The following is an 18,001-nucleotide window of genomic DNA, read 5'->3' on the forward strand; positions in this document are numbered from 1 at the left end:
TTATTGTTCAAAAAAACTTAGCCAATTTGTGCGAATTCTTTCCTTTCTGGTTATTCCCAGGAACTTCATGTTTAGAATAAAATGAGGTTCACCAATGATCTTTTTTTTTCTTAAGAGAATCATCTTAAGTAGAACTGATATCTATAGCAATATGAAACACTGGTGGAAGCTCTGACAATATAATTCTTTAATATGTTGCTTCAGCTAGAAAAGCTATTATTTTCCTGTCCTGAAGTGTTTGGGGTATTTCCTTATACTACATGTGGAGATAGCATAATATGAGTAATGCTGCCTTATTTGGATTTCTAGATCATATCTATTTTTTTCCTTAGACAGTAGGGTGATATAAGAAGGAATATTGGAACTTCTGAAGGGGCATGCAGGTTTTTTTTTAAATACAGTTAATAGAGGTAGATGAGAGATAAAAAATAAACTTTCTTACCTTTAAGGTAAGGTGATATTATTAATGGTGGCATCCTAGAATTCCAATTTATGACAACAGTGGTTGCACCATGATCCCGATTCATGTCTAATATATGTGAATGCAATTTTATGGGCTCTGTTAAAAAAATAAATGGGGAGGTAAGGAAAAAATAATCATTTAAACCTTGGGTGGCTCCATTCATGTTTGCACGCTGTGAGTAGAGTATCCGTGAGTAAGTGCTGAAGACGTGGATGTGCTGTTCCCACTTGCTTCTCAGTGTGAGCACATCTTACCTCGTGGACATGAGCCATGCTTTCTAAGATCCTCATTTCTGTGTAACATGGCCTCTCAAAGACAGCCATTTCACCTGGTGCCCGACCAGAGTAATGGTGTTTCCCAGTGAACAACAACTTGTGTTGAATTTAGATGACATGGTGCCCTTTTAAGGGATTTTTGAGGAAGATTTTCACCATCTCTGATTTTCACCTAATGCTAGAACGTGAGGCTACAGAGACTTGTTACTGTGCTGAAGGTACCCAGCATAGGATTTTCCTGGCATTAGGCGTCTTGTCTCCTCTTTTCTGTATTTTTAATGAACTTTTCCCAAGAATGGCGTCTAGCTGTATTAAAAACTATGGGTTCTGGTGGTCAAACCGGGAGTAGAGACAAAAAACAAATCTTCCTCCTCCTCTTTCTGCCTAGTATGATTCTTTTTTTTTTTTTTTGGAACTGTTTGTGTCAGTTTTGAAAAGCTGTTACTTCTGAGGTAAAGCTAAAAATAATACTTCAGTGGCTATAATGTATTATAGAAGAGAAATATAATGAAAGGGAAATTTATACTTAATATTTAAACTAAAACTTACCGGAAACCTATGTTAAGTTCTTTACTATTATCTCATTTAATCCTCAAAAATCTTTGAAGTACAGATGTTATGATTTCATTTTGTATGAAACAACTGAGGATCAGAAAGTATGAGTGATTTGATTAGGGCCACTAGGCAAGTATGTGACAGAGCCACTGTTTGAGCCCAGATACACACACACACACACACACACACACACACACACACACATATCTATTTGGCTCCGAAAACCCATATATTTTCTTTTTGGCTTGTGGCCCTTAAAAATATGAGTTATGACACAGTTTATGCCCTCAAGGAATTTCAGGTCCCATTGGAGGATAAGAAAAGTATACAAATACTATAATTCAAATCAAAATATAAATACCCTTCTAAGGAGGTTTAATTTTATCAAGGTTGAAAGGTAGGTGACCTGTTCTTTAGATGAGGAGAATCATGGAAAAGTTTCCTTCCATATGGCTCTTCCAGAAAGCTGAAACTTCAGTGCAGCTGTGTCTTCTCTGGATGATTATAACTTATGGAGGTTACATCAATCTTAAGTAAGGATTTTCTAATTAAAGGGGACTGATGAAATCATTCATATGCTTGCATTGTAGTGGTATATATGATATCTGGTGAGAAAGTGGCCTTGGGGATATATCATTGAATTCTACCAACTGCAATTACAATCAGCCAGAGAAAGCAAAGAAATTAACCCATTAATTATGAACGTGATGTAAATAACATCTTGAATTAAATTAAATATTGGCACAATGGGAAAAAAAAGTCAACTATTATAGAAGAAAGGAGGATAAATGACCCACATTCAGGAGAAATTCTTCGATCATCAAGAAAAACGAGCTGGGCTAAAAATAAAAAGGGCTGTGTTTACAATATTTTCTTTTTTCACTTTAAATGTTAACTGAACTACGTACAGCTGATCAGTGGAAATCGTTTCATTAAAATATTTTTATAAATAGTAAAGCAAATATGATTAGAAAATTTCCTACTGGGCTTCTCACATGTATTGGTTGGGTTGGTCTAATGGTTCTGTCAGAATAATTTCCATAGCAATAATCAATTGATATGTAATTGGTCAGCAAGGACTGTGCTCTGAGGAAAATTAGATTAAGATGAACCTATCTGGATATAGAAATGCATTTTACAAAGGTTTTTCATATCACTCTTTGCATCGTCCTAAATTTCTTCTTACCTGTCTCCTGTGGTCAAGAGAGGAACAGCCCGCTCTAGTTTGTTGACCTGGGACTTACCTAGTTAAGTGGCTCTAAAACTTCACCTTGCATGAGAATGAGAAAGATAGCACTTTCTTTTCAGTTTGGTGATTGTCTATACTGACGGATGTTCCCTTTGTTTGGTCTATGGACATCTCTGAGCCAGCCAAGGGTACTTGGATCTACACACACCCCAAGTATTGCCAGGAGCCTTAGAGAAAAATGGGTTTTGTCCACCCATAAGTACTGCTTTGTTCTCAAATGTAGATACTGTAGTGATGAATAAAATGCAAATATACTTTCAAACATTCTACAAGAGTTCAGGTAGCTTTTTGTCAAGATACATGTTTTCAATAGGAGAATATTAAAAATACTACAGCTGTTATGTAAAGATTCTTCATCCACAGGTTGAGACTAATAAGTGTAAATCATTCATTCATTCATTCATTCATTCATTCATTCAGCACGCGCCTACAATGCCCCTGGCACTGTTCTAAGCCCTAAAACTGAGAATGAATAGAAACACCACAATATTTTCTTATTAAAGATCCATATGGACTAAAACTCCCTTACCTGATGTAAGGGGTGAGAGTAATGTAGCCTTACAGTTGTACCCAGCTGCTTAAGAACAACACGTAATTCTTCAAATAAAAGGACACAAAATAGAAAAATGTGTTAATGTTTGTTTTTACTTCGTTGTAATGCTCACCATAATCTTTTAGTTGTATTTTGTACAATTGTGGGTTATATTTATGTAGCAAACAATATAAAAGCCCAGTAGTGATTTATGTAATTCTGATTTTGATTTAAACTTGAAATTAAGCCACTTCTCTCTGTGCCCCTCACCCAACCCTTACCAATCAGACAGGATTAGCTGTCATGGAGCAGGTTATGCTTCTATTTTCTTACACAGCATAGTGCGATAGTGCCAACAATTTGGGAAATAATTGAAGAGATGAATGTTAATGAGTCACGTATTGCCATGTTCCACCTCTGCCAGGTCGAACAGATCCTCATATTGTTTCCACTCTCCTTTAGTTTATTTGAGTGTCAGATGACTTCACAAAACAAAACAAAACAATACTTCTTGCTATCACTACTACTAAAAGAAATGCTTAAGAGATTTCCCTATGAGACTTGGGGTAGATTTTTTTCCCCCCTGCGGTTGGTCTTGGTTGCTATGCTTGTGTTTATTTGGGCACGTGTATCTGTGTGCTTCAAGGGAGGAGGAAAGTAAGTTTGAGCAGGGTTACGATTTATGGGGAGGAGGTAATGGGCTTCTTCTGAATGCTAATTACTGAAGAGTTGTTCAGGGTAACTGTTGGTTTGTGGTAAATTAGTCACTAGCTCTATTGAGAGGAACTGGAAGTTTAGATCAGAGCAATAAAGGTGCCCAAATCCTTATGGTCAGCAGCCAAACTTGGTGACAACTTAAGAAAAGTCCCCCAGTTGTGCTAAATAGTAGTAGACAACGGAGCCTGAATTTAATGAGTACAATTCTGTATACAAGTTAAAAACTCCCAACCACTTCAGGATTAGAAGGGTGGAGAGACTGGACGTTAAATGAATTATATCAGTGCTGTTTTGGCTCTTAGATCTGAAAAAGCTGCCAAACCAGCCTACGGTATGAAAGAATAGATTGCTCTGGAAAAATCCTTGCCCTGAGTGTGACGGCCTTCATTTGTCCGTGTCTGGCGCTTTCTGGCTGTCCACACATATAAACCTCAGCCTTTATCTAACACTGTACAGGGTGGCTTTTCTGAGAAATGATACTCTAGCTCCGGATCAAAACAGTCACCAGCATTTGGAAACTTTTCTTGAATCACAAGCAGCTCTTTCAGTTCCCACTTACCTTTCTTCTTTATTTCTATTTCCAGCCACCAGAAGAGGGGAGTTAATGATTCATTTGCTCCTGGTGACCTTTTGAATAACTGAACTGTGATGTACCAGTGCGACTCTTAGCTCCCTCTCTCTCCTCTTTTTACTTCCCTAGTTCGGCTTTAATATTTACAGCCTCCTTCTCAGTCTACATGCCTGAACGCCTGAAGGAAGCAAAACATTTATTGCCTCTCCCTCCCCGTGTTCGCAAGCTTTTCACTCAGCCCCATTCCTTCCTTTTACATCACATGGGAGACTCGCCTCCTGGCTGGGACGCCCGAGTTCTTCCTGAGTCTCTCCTGTTGAATCTGTTGATTTCACCCAAACAAAAAGATGGATTCTGACTCGGACTCACCTTTTAACTACTCGTGGCCTTCCTTCCCCAAAATGAAGATTCGACGGAGGGCGTCCAAACAAGGTAGATCACGGGATCTTTTATTTCCCCCAGAGCCAAGCCAGGCATCTCAGTATTCTTACCTTTCTTTTCCTTGTTCTTTTGCCAGACTGTTTTCTGATGAAGTACGTGTTTATACATGTCTTTATAAAACTCTCACTATCTAAATACTTTACACATGGACTTCTGCGGTAAACCTACTCGTTCTTAACTTCCTTTCACTTTGAATCTACCTTTGTGCTATATTGTGCATGTGCAATTCTCTTTTTTAAAAAAATGAAGGGAGTTTAGTACAAGGTAAATGTTTTGGATTCACTTAATCAGAGTTATCTTGACAATAAAGAGCCCTATTGATTTAAATGTGTTTGGCTTTTGTGGGCTATGCAGAGAACTACGCATGCGTTCGATACCCTGTTTCTGCTTCTTTTGTGTTTTAGTTTTCAAGTGTGTGTGAATTTTTTTTAAAAAAATATTTTGTACTTAAGGAAAATGTTCTTTCTATTTTATACTATTTTATTGATTTTATGGATTTCTCTAAGGAAAGGATTTTACAAAAGCAATTTCAGCAAGAAAGCCTGTGTATCTCCAGGGGTACAGTCATATATTAAAAGTTTATTAACAATAATTACCAAGTATGCAAAATTATTTACTGCCAAAGTAAGAAGGGCCATTTGTCTGCAGCATGATTGATAATGGAATGGGTTTACACCACTTATTCTCCCTCACCTGCAACCCACTCTTGTGGTGCGGGCCTTGGAAACCAAGGGGCAAGTTGGTGTTCGGGTACAGCAGGGGTTCCCTGAGTATCTGCTGTCCACCCTGGCTGGGCTCAGCAGGTGGTGATTGTTGCTTTCTGAGGTTTACCAAAACAAGAAAGGTAGTCAGTAAACCCTTTCCATCTCTTGACTTGGGCCGTGGCTTATGTGGTTGTGTTTAATTTAAGAAGAAAGAAACGTTTTCATGAGCTTACAGGCAGAAGAAGTGTTTTTGAAAGTAGCATCTCTGTGGCATTGTCCTTGGGGAGCAGAATTCTTTAGTCTCTAGAGCAGAATGACCTACTCCATCCCCCTGTATTTTTCCCAGGGAAAAATGGACGCCAGCAGTTGTCAACACACCTGGTTCTCTTCAAGGATATTTTTTTCCTCCTTCTAAAATAGAGGGGTGTGTATGTGTTTGTTTGCTCTTTGGCTGGGATCACGGCCAGCCGCAAGAATAAGATAGGTTGAACATCTAGTGGGGGCAGAAAGCCTCAGCCTGAGCACATCTCCCGTGCTGCTCAGCTGCCATCTTTAAGATTCTATCATGAGGGATTGGAAAAATTTCTATAACGTACTATTTTCCTGTTATTCTGTTTTAAAATTTAATTTCTTCTTCATGGGGGTAAAGGGCCATGATATATACAACTTGCCATTAAATGGTGCAGAGGAAAAAGAATATACTGATGAGAGAACACAAGCATAGGCAGGTAAAAGCAGGCTCGGACACAAATACAAAATGGAGTAAAATTAATAAGTAAATATGGGTACAGGGTAATATATTGGTGCTCTTTGTGCTATTCTTGTTCTTTCAGGCTTTCTGCAAGCTTGAAGTAATTTCCAAATAATCAAAATTATAAAAATGTTTCAATTACTTCTGAGAGGGGAGATAACACTAAGTCACTGGTACTTTGAAATAAATATTATTAGTTGTGGTACACTGAAAATTTCTTGAGGGGAGGTACCAGTTCTGTAAGACTGCTACATCTTTGTGCTAATTCTAACCCAGTTAAATTTGGGGCAGTGATCTGCTTAATATATTTTTGTACTTACACTTCCTGGCTGGCTGACTGGATGCCTATGTTGTTGGGGGCCTGGGTAGCCTAACAACCTGGGGAGACATTGGATTAATGATTAGAAGGTCCAGTGGAGAACCTTGAGAGGCCAGTGGAGTTGGAGGGAATGCATTAATCATGCTTTCCTTTGAAATCCAAAGTTGGAGCCCAGCCACTTTGAGCTACAGCAGAAAGTCATAACATAACTATGTGTAAATTAAACTCTGTTCAAGTGAAAGCAGGTACCTGGAATATGAAAATGATTAACTATTTGCTGCTAATAAGCAAAAGATAAGTGGAAATAAGGTCAGTAGCAGAGTTAGGGATCATCAGTGTCTTACGTTTCCTTTCTTCATTAAATGGTGACGACCTAGTTGTGAAGAGTGGGTTTGGTCACACTGTAATGTTAGCTGGACAGGGTCCCAGAACCACAGCTCTCGGAGGGGACTTGGTTTAACCACCTTGTTTTACAGATGAGGGTGATGGGGCCCAAAGAGGAGAAGTGATGGGGAGTTGTTCAAATGTTCCACAAGCATTTCCAGAGTGCCAGTCACCGTCCCAGAGGGTGAAACAAAGCGCTGAATCAGACAGACACTGTCCTCACAGGGATCTTATCATTAGGAGTGAGTCCCACATCTCCCAGTACCCAGCCTCATATGGCAAAGGAAAACCAAGAAACTGTTTCTTCTTTTTTTTTTTTTCAGCCCAATGATTAGTTTGTGAAGAACTATGTCATCTTAGAAGATGATCTAATTATTTTAGCCTTTAACACTAGGGAGAGTTTCTTTCTCATTCTTTCCTTCCTTCTAATTGTTACCAGCATCAGAATGTAGGTCCCAGTCACCTGGGAAATCGTGCAAGAGATTTTGTGGGCTTGGAATTACTGGCTTATAAACAGACCTCTCTTATATTTCGTCAGATATATTCTTTTTTATTCTCTATTACTCTTTCTCTGTCCTGATCCTTGTTATAGTATATTTCTTTTAATATCCCTTCTGTCCTTATCATTGTTCTTTGATAGACACACGTATGTATACATACACGTAACTGGCTTGTTTAGAGAGGTGAAAATTTAGAGGGTTTGGTAGTAAAAGGAAAGCTAGATTAGCTGAAACCCATCCATACTTATATATCAACTAAAAAGTGCATCTAGCACTTTCTTATCCTCGTGTCTTCAAAAGAAAAAAGGCTATAACTTAGAAGCAGTGTCTTTGTAAATGACCAGCATCTAGAGGGGAATGTGATGTAAGTAGAGGATGAAAGCAGTTAAAACAAAGCTGCCCCAAATATATTCCTAGGGTTCTCAAACGTTGCCCTTTACCGTTTTATGGGCAACCCTGGGACAGCCTGTAATGGGAGCCTAGTGGTTAATGATTGGAGTGGGCCAGAATCCATGACCGTTCTGCTTCAAGGACTCCAGGAATGACTGGATTTTCGTTTCGTTGGAGATTTTGTTTTCGGTAGGAGATTCAACCAAGAAATTCAATGTTTATTAATCAAAGATTTAAAAATATAGTAATCAAAGATTTAAAAATATAGTAATGTAGTAACTTTCTCATAATTATCGTTTAATCTTTAAAGTGCATTCTTTAATATTCAGGACCCAGGTCATGTTGAACTGTTCTTTGTGCCTTTCACCCGCTTATGCATCTTCTTTCATTGTCTCCTATTCCAGCTCATATCATATGCCTCTCTAATGACACAAAGTATGAAAGAGTGCTTTTTAGTTTTTTCCTTTTTGCTGGTACGAAACCAATCTATGGTTGCCAAACAAGGGATTTCCTATCAGAAAGCTTAGCCACCTTGAAGAACTTAGAGAGCGCCAGATTTTCTGTAGTGACAGTCAAAATAACTAATATTTATATAGTACTTTATTATTCATAACAATCACTGTTTACTACCCTGTAATAGGTACTTCACATATATGACGTGTGATTCTCAAAGTAACTGTGTAAAATAGATATTATCTCTGTTTTACAAGTGAGGAAACTGAGGCCTAGAGAGTTTTAACGTTATTCCTAAGACTGTATCAGGAAATGCAGGGAATAGTAAATCATGGTAGACTAAGGAAGAAAATGAATGAATGAGTGATGTATATATAAAGTGTTTTTCACATGTTATCCTGTAAAAGACCTGTGTGTCAGATGTGGTTGTCATCTTTATTTATTATTTGGGGGCTCTGAGGCTCAGAGAGAAGAAATGAGTTGCCCAAGATCAAAGCTAATAAATGGTAGACTCAGGCCTACAACCCAGACATTGGGTTCAGAGGTTTTGGTCTTCCCAGTATGTTTCACCACCTTTTATGTTGAGGTGAGAGATGAAGAACTTCAGAGGGTAGCTACCTTATGTTCAAAATGTGTCTCACCATCTTAGCTTTTCCCTCTCTTGTGAATCTTTGACAAGGAATAGAGGTGGCAGTGGAAACTCGAGTGGAGCAAAACGGGAGTGCTATTTCTATGTCTCGATGCACCCACACATATTGGTGTCAAATACTGACACCCGTCACTGACTTGGGTGGGAGAACGTGGACAGATGACTAGAGCACTGCATAGCTGGCTAAGGAGAGGAAGGACAAATTGAGAAAAGGATGGGCAGTGTGCCCTGAAGAGTTCACAGCTTTGTCCCACACAAGGAAAGATAGAGAGCTTGAGTGTGCTGGGAATGGAGGTGAAAATCATGAAGCCAAAACTGTTTTGGCCTTTTTTCGTGCACTCATTGAGTGTTTGAAGGGCAGATACATAGTCTGAAAAATGATCCCTGACATAGTAAGTATTAAAGGTATGATGACATTTCAGAAAGTTTACTAATTTTTAAAGGTGAGTTATTTTTATCTCATGAGTTTATTTGTTCTTTCCCTCTTTCCTACCCTTCTTTCCTGCCTTTCATGAAGTTTCATTGAATACACTCATGTGCTTCCATGTGCTTGTGAGTATTTAGTCCATTCCTTCCAAAGACTGCCTGAATACCATAGGAGGAATAAGTCACTACAGAAATACTTATTAAGGAAGAGAATCATTTTCCTAAAGGTGACATAACCTGCTAAGATTTTGTTGGCTCACAATGAAGATAGTGGCTAACCTCATGCAGAGCAGTTTTAATTTCATTCTCTGCCTGGAGGCCTACCTTTGTCAGCAGAGGAAAGGAGGCCCATTATAAGTCCATTGCCAAACAACATAGCTATGTACTCCTCATGGCTCCCTTTAGTTAAACAAACACTTTGCCAAATATTTGAAACAGATTTTTAATTTTTTTTTTTCATTTCGGGCTAGTTCAAATTCTTAGGCAAGTTATAGTTCTACATGAATCCCTGTGAGTGGAAGGGAGACGCTATTCTGATTTATGACCTCATGTTCAGGAGATTTCTCCCTGTCACTCTGATTTTGGGGAAGGACCAATGGTTGTTTATTCAGGTATATTAATTAAGGCAGAAAGTGATAAACCCCATAGGAAAGGTCAGGACAAATTCCCATTGAAGTTCAGGGTGAAGAGACTAGTTCAAGCTGAGGGCATCATGAAAGGGATGTCATTTCAATAGCCCGTGGTGAACAGGCGGTGTTCTAGCAGGTCCCTCCAAGCAAATGGGGAGAATCACACATAGAGAGTATCAAAGCCATGGAAAATAGCCGAGGCTTGTGCATTGTTGATTCATGGGGATGTGGAAATGTAGTGTGGTGCCAAATGCTGCATTGGTCTGGACGGTTAGTTTTGTCTGCCTAGCATCCTCCTTCCCTTTGCTGAACAACACTCACATTCTTTCGAGGTTAGCCCCTCCACTGCTCTGGCCATGGGTCCAAATGCTGCTCCCACCTTCTCACGTGACCTTGCTGTCCTGGATGCAGTGCATTGCGCATCCCCTGCATGTGGGCCAATAACAGCCCCCCTGCTGCCTGGCCATAGCTCTTGGTCCAGGGTGGGCACATGACCAAAACTTGTCCTTCCTGGGGATTCTTCAAACTGGAGTTTGGAGGGAGATGCCTTCCTTCTTGTGTGGCAGTGCTGGAAGGGTCAGAGTGGAAGCCATTAGCTGGGAGAAACCCGTCTTTAGTAAGAGGAAGTACTGCAATCATGGAAAGAGAAGCAGTTACAAGATAGGGTCTTGCTGGATTCCAGGCCCTTGTTTTAGTCTCTGGGGCCCCGTTGCTGCCCAGGTGCCTCCATCTCAAGGCTTGGATGTTAAATTCCTTAAGTTTTGTGTGTTGCCCTCACATGCCTCCAGTAAATCTTTTTCCTCCCCCTTTTATTTTTGTTTTAGCAAATTTAGGTGAACACTTCTGTCACTTCCAGCTAGAAATCTCCAACTTGTCCTTTGAGATACAGCTTGAAGTTCCTTGTTCTGGAAGCCTTCCCTGAATTCCCTCAGAGTTCATTATTTTATCCTTTGTGCCACTCTGGCTTATGTATAATTTTGTAATAGCCCTCTCATTACTGTATTGCAGCTGTTATTTAATGTCTCTCACCTTAAGACATTGACTTCCTTAAAGGTGGAGGCTGGCTGACCCCTTTTCACTCTTTCAGTGCTTGGATCACAGAAAATAGGCAGTAAAGATTGAAAATGTATGTGGCACAAATTTTCTCACCCTACACTCAGATACTTCTTATTTTGTTTTTAGTTTATTTTGTCTATAATAGATCTGATCTTCCTTACGAAGTCCTACCTTCTAGGCAGCAGGAGTATGTTTTAGTCTAATACAGAAAATTTGGTCTTATGCAATAAGGAAAATAGTCATTGTAACTGCTCAGTCTCTTTAAGTAAAATATCCAGTCTCTCAGACTTCTGCCTCCTCCTCTTCCTCGACAAGCTGGTATTGAATGTCATTTCCTGGTGAGGATGGGGGCAGTTGGTGGTAGGGAGGAGATGGCCCCATCTTTGAATGCCATCTGGGTCCTCCAGCAGATCTGCTGGCCTGAGCTCTTTCCTGAGCCAAAGTTGTTTATTACTAGATTTTTCTGGCATCTGTGACCAAGGTCCTACAGCTGGATCCCTCCCCTCGTGTTAGTCAGGACCTGACTTTGCCTCACCCTGGGTCTTACACTATAGAAACCTTAGAATCTCTGCCCCTGGCCGTTGGCTCAGGTACTTCCCTAAAAACATCTGCTACAGGGTCCCTTCCTTCACACCATGGTAGGCCCCGAGGCAGGCCGCAAGTAGTGGACAAATCCACTTCCTGCTCCTCTCAGAGGCCTGTGGGATGCTAGGGACCCATTCTCACCACTTAGGCAACAGGGAGCAGCCCAGGAAAGCTGGCCCTGGCCCTGCTGCCTGGCCTTGCTCTCCCACCAAGTGTGCTTGGCGGTGGTTGTCCTCATGCTGGGATGGGGCAGCATGCATGGTAATCTCCTTCGGATCCCCAAATGGAAGCTACAAAAACCCACCCACCTTCAGAGTAGCCTCTGGCCTGTCTCACACTGTTCCTCACAGGCAGGGAAACCACTTGTCTTACCTCTTTGATCTCCATTGTACCTACCAGTGGAAAACTCTAGTTATGAATTATAATGAATCTCATACCAGCTCTCATTCATGCTAACCTACTCAGAGATGCCCACGGTTGCTCAGGATAATGGAACAAGATCTAGGAACCAAGTAGAGTTTCCAAACCAGGAGAAAAACAGAACATTTGGAGGAATGCCCGGCAGTGCTTGGTTTTTATCATTCGTTCATTCATTCATTCATTCATTCATTCATTCAAAGTGTTCTTAGTGAGGGCACAAAAAAATAAGTGAAAATGATGGAAGGAAAACTGACTCTGGGTGGTGAGCACACAGTGCAATATATAGATGATGTATTACAGATTTTTACACTTGAAACCTACATAACTTTACTAACTGATATCACCCCAATAAATTTAATACAAATTTTTTCAAAGTGAAAGTTATTTGAAAGTTGCTAAAAGACTAGATCTTAAGAGTTTTCATCACAGGAAAAAACTTTTTAACCCTATATGGTAATGGATATTAACAAGACTTATCATGATAAGTTTGCAATATATACAAATATTGAATCATTATATTATACACTGGAAACTAATGTGTTATGTGAATTACAGCTCAATATAAAAACCCAAGTGAAAGGATTTACATTTCAGTGGAGAATTCTCTATTTTGCTAATGTAATTCCTTGTCTATAGTAGAGCTCAATTATTTTTTTAGGATATTAAAGGGAGTTAAAAACACATATTTCTAGAGATAGGTGCTGGATAATTGGAGATCCTCGTGAATTTTGAAGTGGACAAAATTCTTTTTATGTGTCAGGTCTTTCCATAAGATTACGCGGGATTTGAATTTTCATAAGGTTTCTTGTAATGAGGAGCATCTTGTAATATAGGGGCATCTTCTTCATCAAGTTGTTTTTTTGTCTACAGTCACCTGAAGTGGCCTGGTCCAACTCCCGCCACTTTATTTGAGGTCTTTCACTCTGTCCTGGCGTTTGTATGCTGTGTTAGCTTTCTTCCCCTTAGTCGGTCCATTTTTCCTTTCTGTACATTAATTTGCTTTAGGCCATGGAGGATTGCGTCCAGAAGGAAAGGAATTGCTGATTCAGTCTAATCACATGAAGTCTACATACCACACATGACTGAACATCTTGATAGCTTGGGGGAAGCAAGGGCAGAAAAAAGTTATTTACATATTTAAGAGGCCTTCTTTTTCAAACATAAACATATATACTCTTGAAGGCTACGTTGTGCTCCTATAATTAGGAATGAGAACCTGGAAAGATTTGGGAGACAATTGTTATTGTTGCTTCCTGAGGACTCTGTTTTCTTCCTCTCTGCCTTTCTCCTCTCTCTCCCCACCTCCCTCTGTGACTCCAGTGCAGTACAAGGGAAAAAGCTTGTGTTCTTCAATAATTTCGATAATTAGGACTTTCAAAACAGCAGAACAAGACCTCTTTTAGGCTCTGATTTTAGAGTATCAAGTTGTAACTTGTTATTTAGAAGAGGTTTTAAACTGCTGTTCCCAGGAAGAGGGCTGAACAGGTACAGCTCTTGTCCCAGAACCTCTGGAATCCCTTCACTTCTGTCCCCAGTTGTTACTGTTGGGTGACAGGACTGGTGAAGGGGCCTGATCTCATCCCAGGGCCCACTTTTCCTTGTACAGGATCCCAGAAGGGTGAGATAAGGTCTGAGGGTGAATTGAACGTCTGCATCGATGTTAGAGACTCTCTAGTTTGGTAGACAAAGGTTCCCTGGGTTCTCCCAGACATGTGGTGGTGCAGACTAAAATCTTCAGAGTAACTTTAGCTTATATACGACCCACAGGAAATTCCTGGGCTGAGGATAATTTTGGAATTTGGATGGATCCTCTCTGTAACCTCAAGTCTAACTCAGTAGAGTGAAGCCAAGAGATTTTTTTCCAGGCCAAGACTAGTATCAGGAAAATCCTAAAAGACTTTTAGAGAAGACTAGGCAAGAAGATAAATGACAGTTTACCCCTGAAAAGGTTCATTCTCACCTGTGAGAGTGGGTTTTTTCTGTCTTCTGGAGCACACTCAGACCATTGGTAGAAAGGACTATCTGTAAATTTCAGAATATGGTAAAGTTTCTTTTGATTTGGGAATTGGGGAGATAGTGTGCTACAGTGAAAAAGGACGTCTTTATCAGCACTGTGTTTGTAGTTTGGTTCTATCACTTTATAATGTGGCAGGTTAATCACTCTCCTTGGGCCTCAGCTTTCTTATCTACAAAACAAACGTGACAATACCTCACATGGTTATGAAGAGTAGGGTTGGCAAATGGGTAAAAACAATACTATTAGGCTGGTGCAAAAATACCATTTGCCAACCATACTGGGTTAAAAACAATTGCAAAAACCGCAATTACTTTTGCACCAACCTAATATGTACTCCTGAGTGAAACATTTTCAGCTAACGATACATTTACATATATATTATCCGATATGGTTGATTTACTGAAAATCTATTTTGCATGAGGTTCCACAGCTGTTCTTTTACATAGGAAACAAATTTTAAGCACATAACTTGTTTTTTCCTCTTATTTTAGATGCAAGAGGTTATTGTTGAAGATCTAGAAATTATACATAGTAAAGAGTTGAAAATAAAAACCACCTGTAGTCCATCACCTAGAGAAAGCAGTTAACATCTTAGTTTATCTTTGCAGTCTTTTCTCTTGATTACCTTGCATGTTGTGTGATTAAATAAAATGAAATTACATATTTACTGTTCCATGAATGTTTTCTCAGCAAGACTCTCTCACTGTCATATTCTCGCAGCAAATCTCCAGAGGTGGATAACACAGGCCCAGGAAGTGAACAAACACACCTAGGCACAAGTCATACTGTAACACATTAATGAAACTTCCTAATGGGAAAATACCAGACATTGTTCAAATACCATATTCTTTGGTTCAGAATAGGATACTCAGGAACTCTAATTTAAGTAAAGTACCGTATTTTGCAATGTATAATGTGCTCCTGTGTATAATGCACACCCATGTTTGGGGCCCAAACTTTTAGGGGGAAAAAAATCTTTCGTTTTAATTTTTGAATTCAGATTTTTTATTTGTTTACTTGTTTTTTGTATTGTAAAGGAATTTTAGCATTTATTTTTTTAACACGTTATGGTACAAGAAATTTTATGTGACAAATAATTACAAAACACAAGAACAGATACAAGGTACAAGAAATTTTATGTGCCAGTAACAAATTTACGATATTTATGCATCATAGAAGGCCAAGAACTCCTCATAGTTCAACAAAACTGATTGTCACATTCCAGGGTTTTGTTTTGCATATGGATATTGTTATTGATCTCTCGAGTCACACTGTTAACTCATAAGCACGAATAAAAGAATTAAAAACATTTATATAGATACTATGTATCCGCACATGTATATGCACATTTTTATTTTTCCCTTACAAATTGGGGCAAAAAAAGTGTGCATTATATGAGGCAAAATACAGTACTTTGAACTACCTTGCCGAGTGCCTACCTAAAGTTACCGTTTACTAGTGTGTGACATTGGGAAGTTACTTAAATAGCATCACAGTTCCCTAATCTGTAAAATGCAAATAATAAGAATAGTACAGTTTCATAGGGTTGATTTGAATATCAAATGAGTTCATGTTTATAAATGGCACAGTGTCTGGTGCATACTAAGTGCTGGATTCATGTTAGCTGTAATGGTGTTTATTACCCAATAGAACAGATGTTCAATAGATGCTTAGTCTTGGAGTACGTAATGTTTTGCTTCTCCTCTCCCTTTTAATTTGTTTTTTCCCTGATCATCTTCTTCCCAGTACCTTTGCTTTGCAAATCTGCCTGATCATCCTATTATTCCTCTAGTAAAGGAATAACCTACCTGATATTTTAAAGAGACTAAAGGGTACATTCTTGGGCTCCTGCTAGCAGAGGGCACACCACATGGTGTTGCATGGAAGCGCTTAGCATCTGTGGTATTCTGCACAATGGGAGAACCTGCTTTTAGCTCAGACCCCAACCAGGAAGTTACCTGTCCTACCAGGAGGGGCAAAATTAAACTCTCTTATCACCCGAGTGTGTGGAAGACCCAGGACAAAACAACAAAGGTAACAGGCAGGAAGAGCTCAGAGGAGGACAGCATTGTGGCTGTTTAGGGACTTGTCAGGGAACCTCCTGGGGAAAAGTCCATCATGACTGTGCTTTGAGGATGTTTTTAAGAGTCATAGAGGGAGGGGGAGGGCGCTGGGTAGAGCCCAGCAGGTAGCAGAGTGCCTGGCAGTCAGTAAACTCTCAGGAAATGCTGAAAAGGAGAATGAATGGGTGAATGAATGAGAGAAATAAGAAACTGACACTCCCATCACAACCTGGGGTAGAGCGGGAACAGCTGGGCAACCCACAAGAAAACCTCCAGAATCTGAGGAAACTTTACCAGACCATAAAAGGTTAATCTCTTAGTAGTACATGGTACAAGGAGATCCTTTTCTTCATGAGAAAGAATTCACTCCTCCAGAGAATATTTGTGGAGTATTTACTGTGTACCTGACATGGTTCTAGGCATTGAGGATACAGTGAACAAAGCATTCAAAGTTGCTATTCTCGTGGAGCTTATATTGTAGTGCAGGGGTGTCCAAACTGGGGCCCACAATCCATTTTTAATTGGCCCGCAGCAAATTCCAAAAATATATTTAGTTTACTTAAATAAACCAGGTGAGGCAATACGTACTTCACCTTGAGTGAGTGGCCCAGCTGTTTGTGTATTTTACTGCATATGGCCCTTGGTGAAAACCGTTGAAAAAAGTTTGGACACTCCTGTTCTAGTGGAAGGAAACAGACAATATACAATATATACGACATGCTAGGTGATGCTATATGATATAAGGGAAAATAAAGCAGGGCTTCAGGGGTTGCTACTTTATGTGTATATAATGGTTAGGGAGAGTCTCTTTGGTAACATTTCAGTAGAGAACTAAAGAAAGTGAGGAAGCAAGACATCTGGATATCCAGGGAAAGAATAATCCTGAGAGAGAATAAATAGCAAGAGCAAATAGCCTGAGGCATAGAACTGCCAGACCGGTGTGGCTAGAGTAGTCAGCAGCTTCAGAGAGGCTGGGGGGGCGGGGGGTCAGGGGGGGCGGGGGGGGCTGGAGGTAGAAGAGGACAGCTTATGTTTAATGTGATGCTGTGATTTATAATAAAATAAAAAACACATATTTGATTTTTGTCCCCATTTCTGGCACAGACCTTCTAAACCCTTGAAATGTCTTAAGTAATAAGAGTGATAAAAGTGTCTTCTGTTACGTTAATGAGGTAACCTTGGGATCTAAGGATGGGGGTTTATTGCCAGGAGAACCAACCTTGTGTTTAGAGGGTTGGAACTTTCAGTCCTGCCCCTCAGCCCCCAGAGAAGGGATGTGGGTTGAAGATTGAGTTCAGTCACCAGTGGGAAAAGATTTAATCAATCATGCCTATGTATCGCAGCCTCCATAAAACCCAGAAGGATAGAATTCAGGCTGTTTCTGGTGGGTGAACAGGTGGAGATACTGGGAGAGTGGTGTGCTCACAGAATGGAAGCTTCGCGCCCTTTCCCTGTACCTTGTCCTACGCCTCTCTTCCATCTGGCTGTTTCGGACTTACATCTTTTTATAATAAACTGGTAATCTAGTAAGTAAAATGTTTCTCTGAGGTCTGTGAGCCACTCTAGCAAATTAATCAAACCCAAGGAAGGGGTTGTGGGAACCTCTGATTCATGGCCAGCTGGTCAGAAGTACAGGTAGCAACCTGGACTTGTGACTGGCATCTTGAAGTCCAAGGAGGGGGTCATGGGAACTTCTGTCTGTAGCTAGTTAGAAGCACAGATGACAACCTTTAGATGCACAGTTGACATCTGAAGTTGGGGGCAGGAGGAGGCAGTTTTGTAGGACCAAACCTTTAACCTGTGGTATCTAATGCTAGTGTCAGAATTGGGTTGAATTGTAGGACACCTAGCT

At 40.0% G+C, this 18,001-nt stretch overlaps 1 protein-coding gene across 5 annotated transcripts in view; it reads left to right on the forward strand.

Annotated features, from left to right (window-relative positions):
- ARHGEF28 (Rho guanine nucleotide exchange factor 28) overlaps nt 1–18,001 on the forward strand; it is a 289,722-nt gene that overhangs the window by 163,792 nt on the left and 107,929 nt on the right. Inside the window, exon 1 of one of the 5 annotated variants that reach the window (XM_019728120.3) lies at nt 4,573–4,794. The exons of the other annotated variants lie outside the window; for them this stretch is intronic. Within the exon in view, the coding sequence (XP_019583679.3) occupies nt 4,710–4,794 (85 nt within the window). The 5' untranslated portion in view covers nt 4,573–4,709. Of the gene's footprint in view, nt 1–4,572; nt 4,795–18,001 lie in introns of those variants that run through there. 5 annotated transcript variants of the gene reach the window in all.

Source organism: Rhinolophus sinicus, chromosome 3 (assembly GCF_057876585.1).
Source record: "Rhinolophus sinicus isolate RSI-liver-muscle chromosome 3, RSI-T2T, whole genome shotgun sequence".
Taxonomy (NCBI): domain Eukaryota; kingdom Metazoa; phylum Chordata; class Mammalia; order Chiroptera; family Rhinolophidae; genus Rhinolophus; species Rhinolophus sinicus.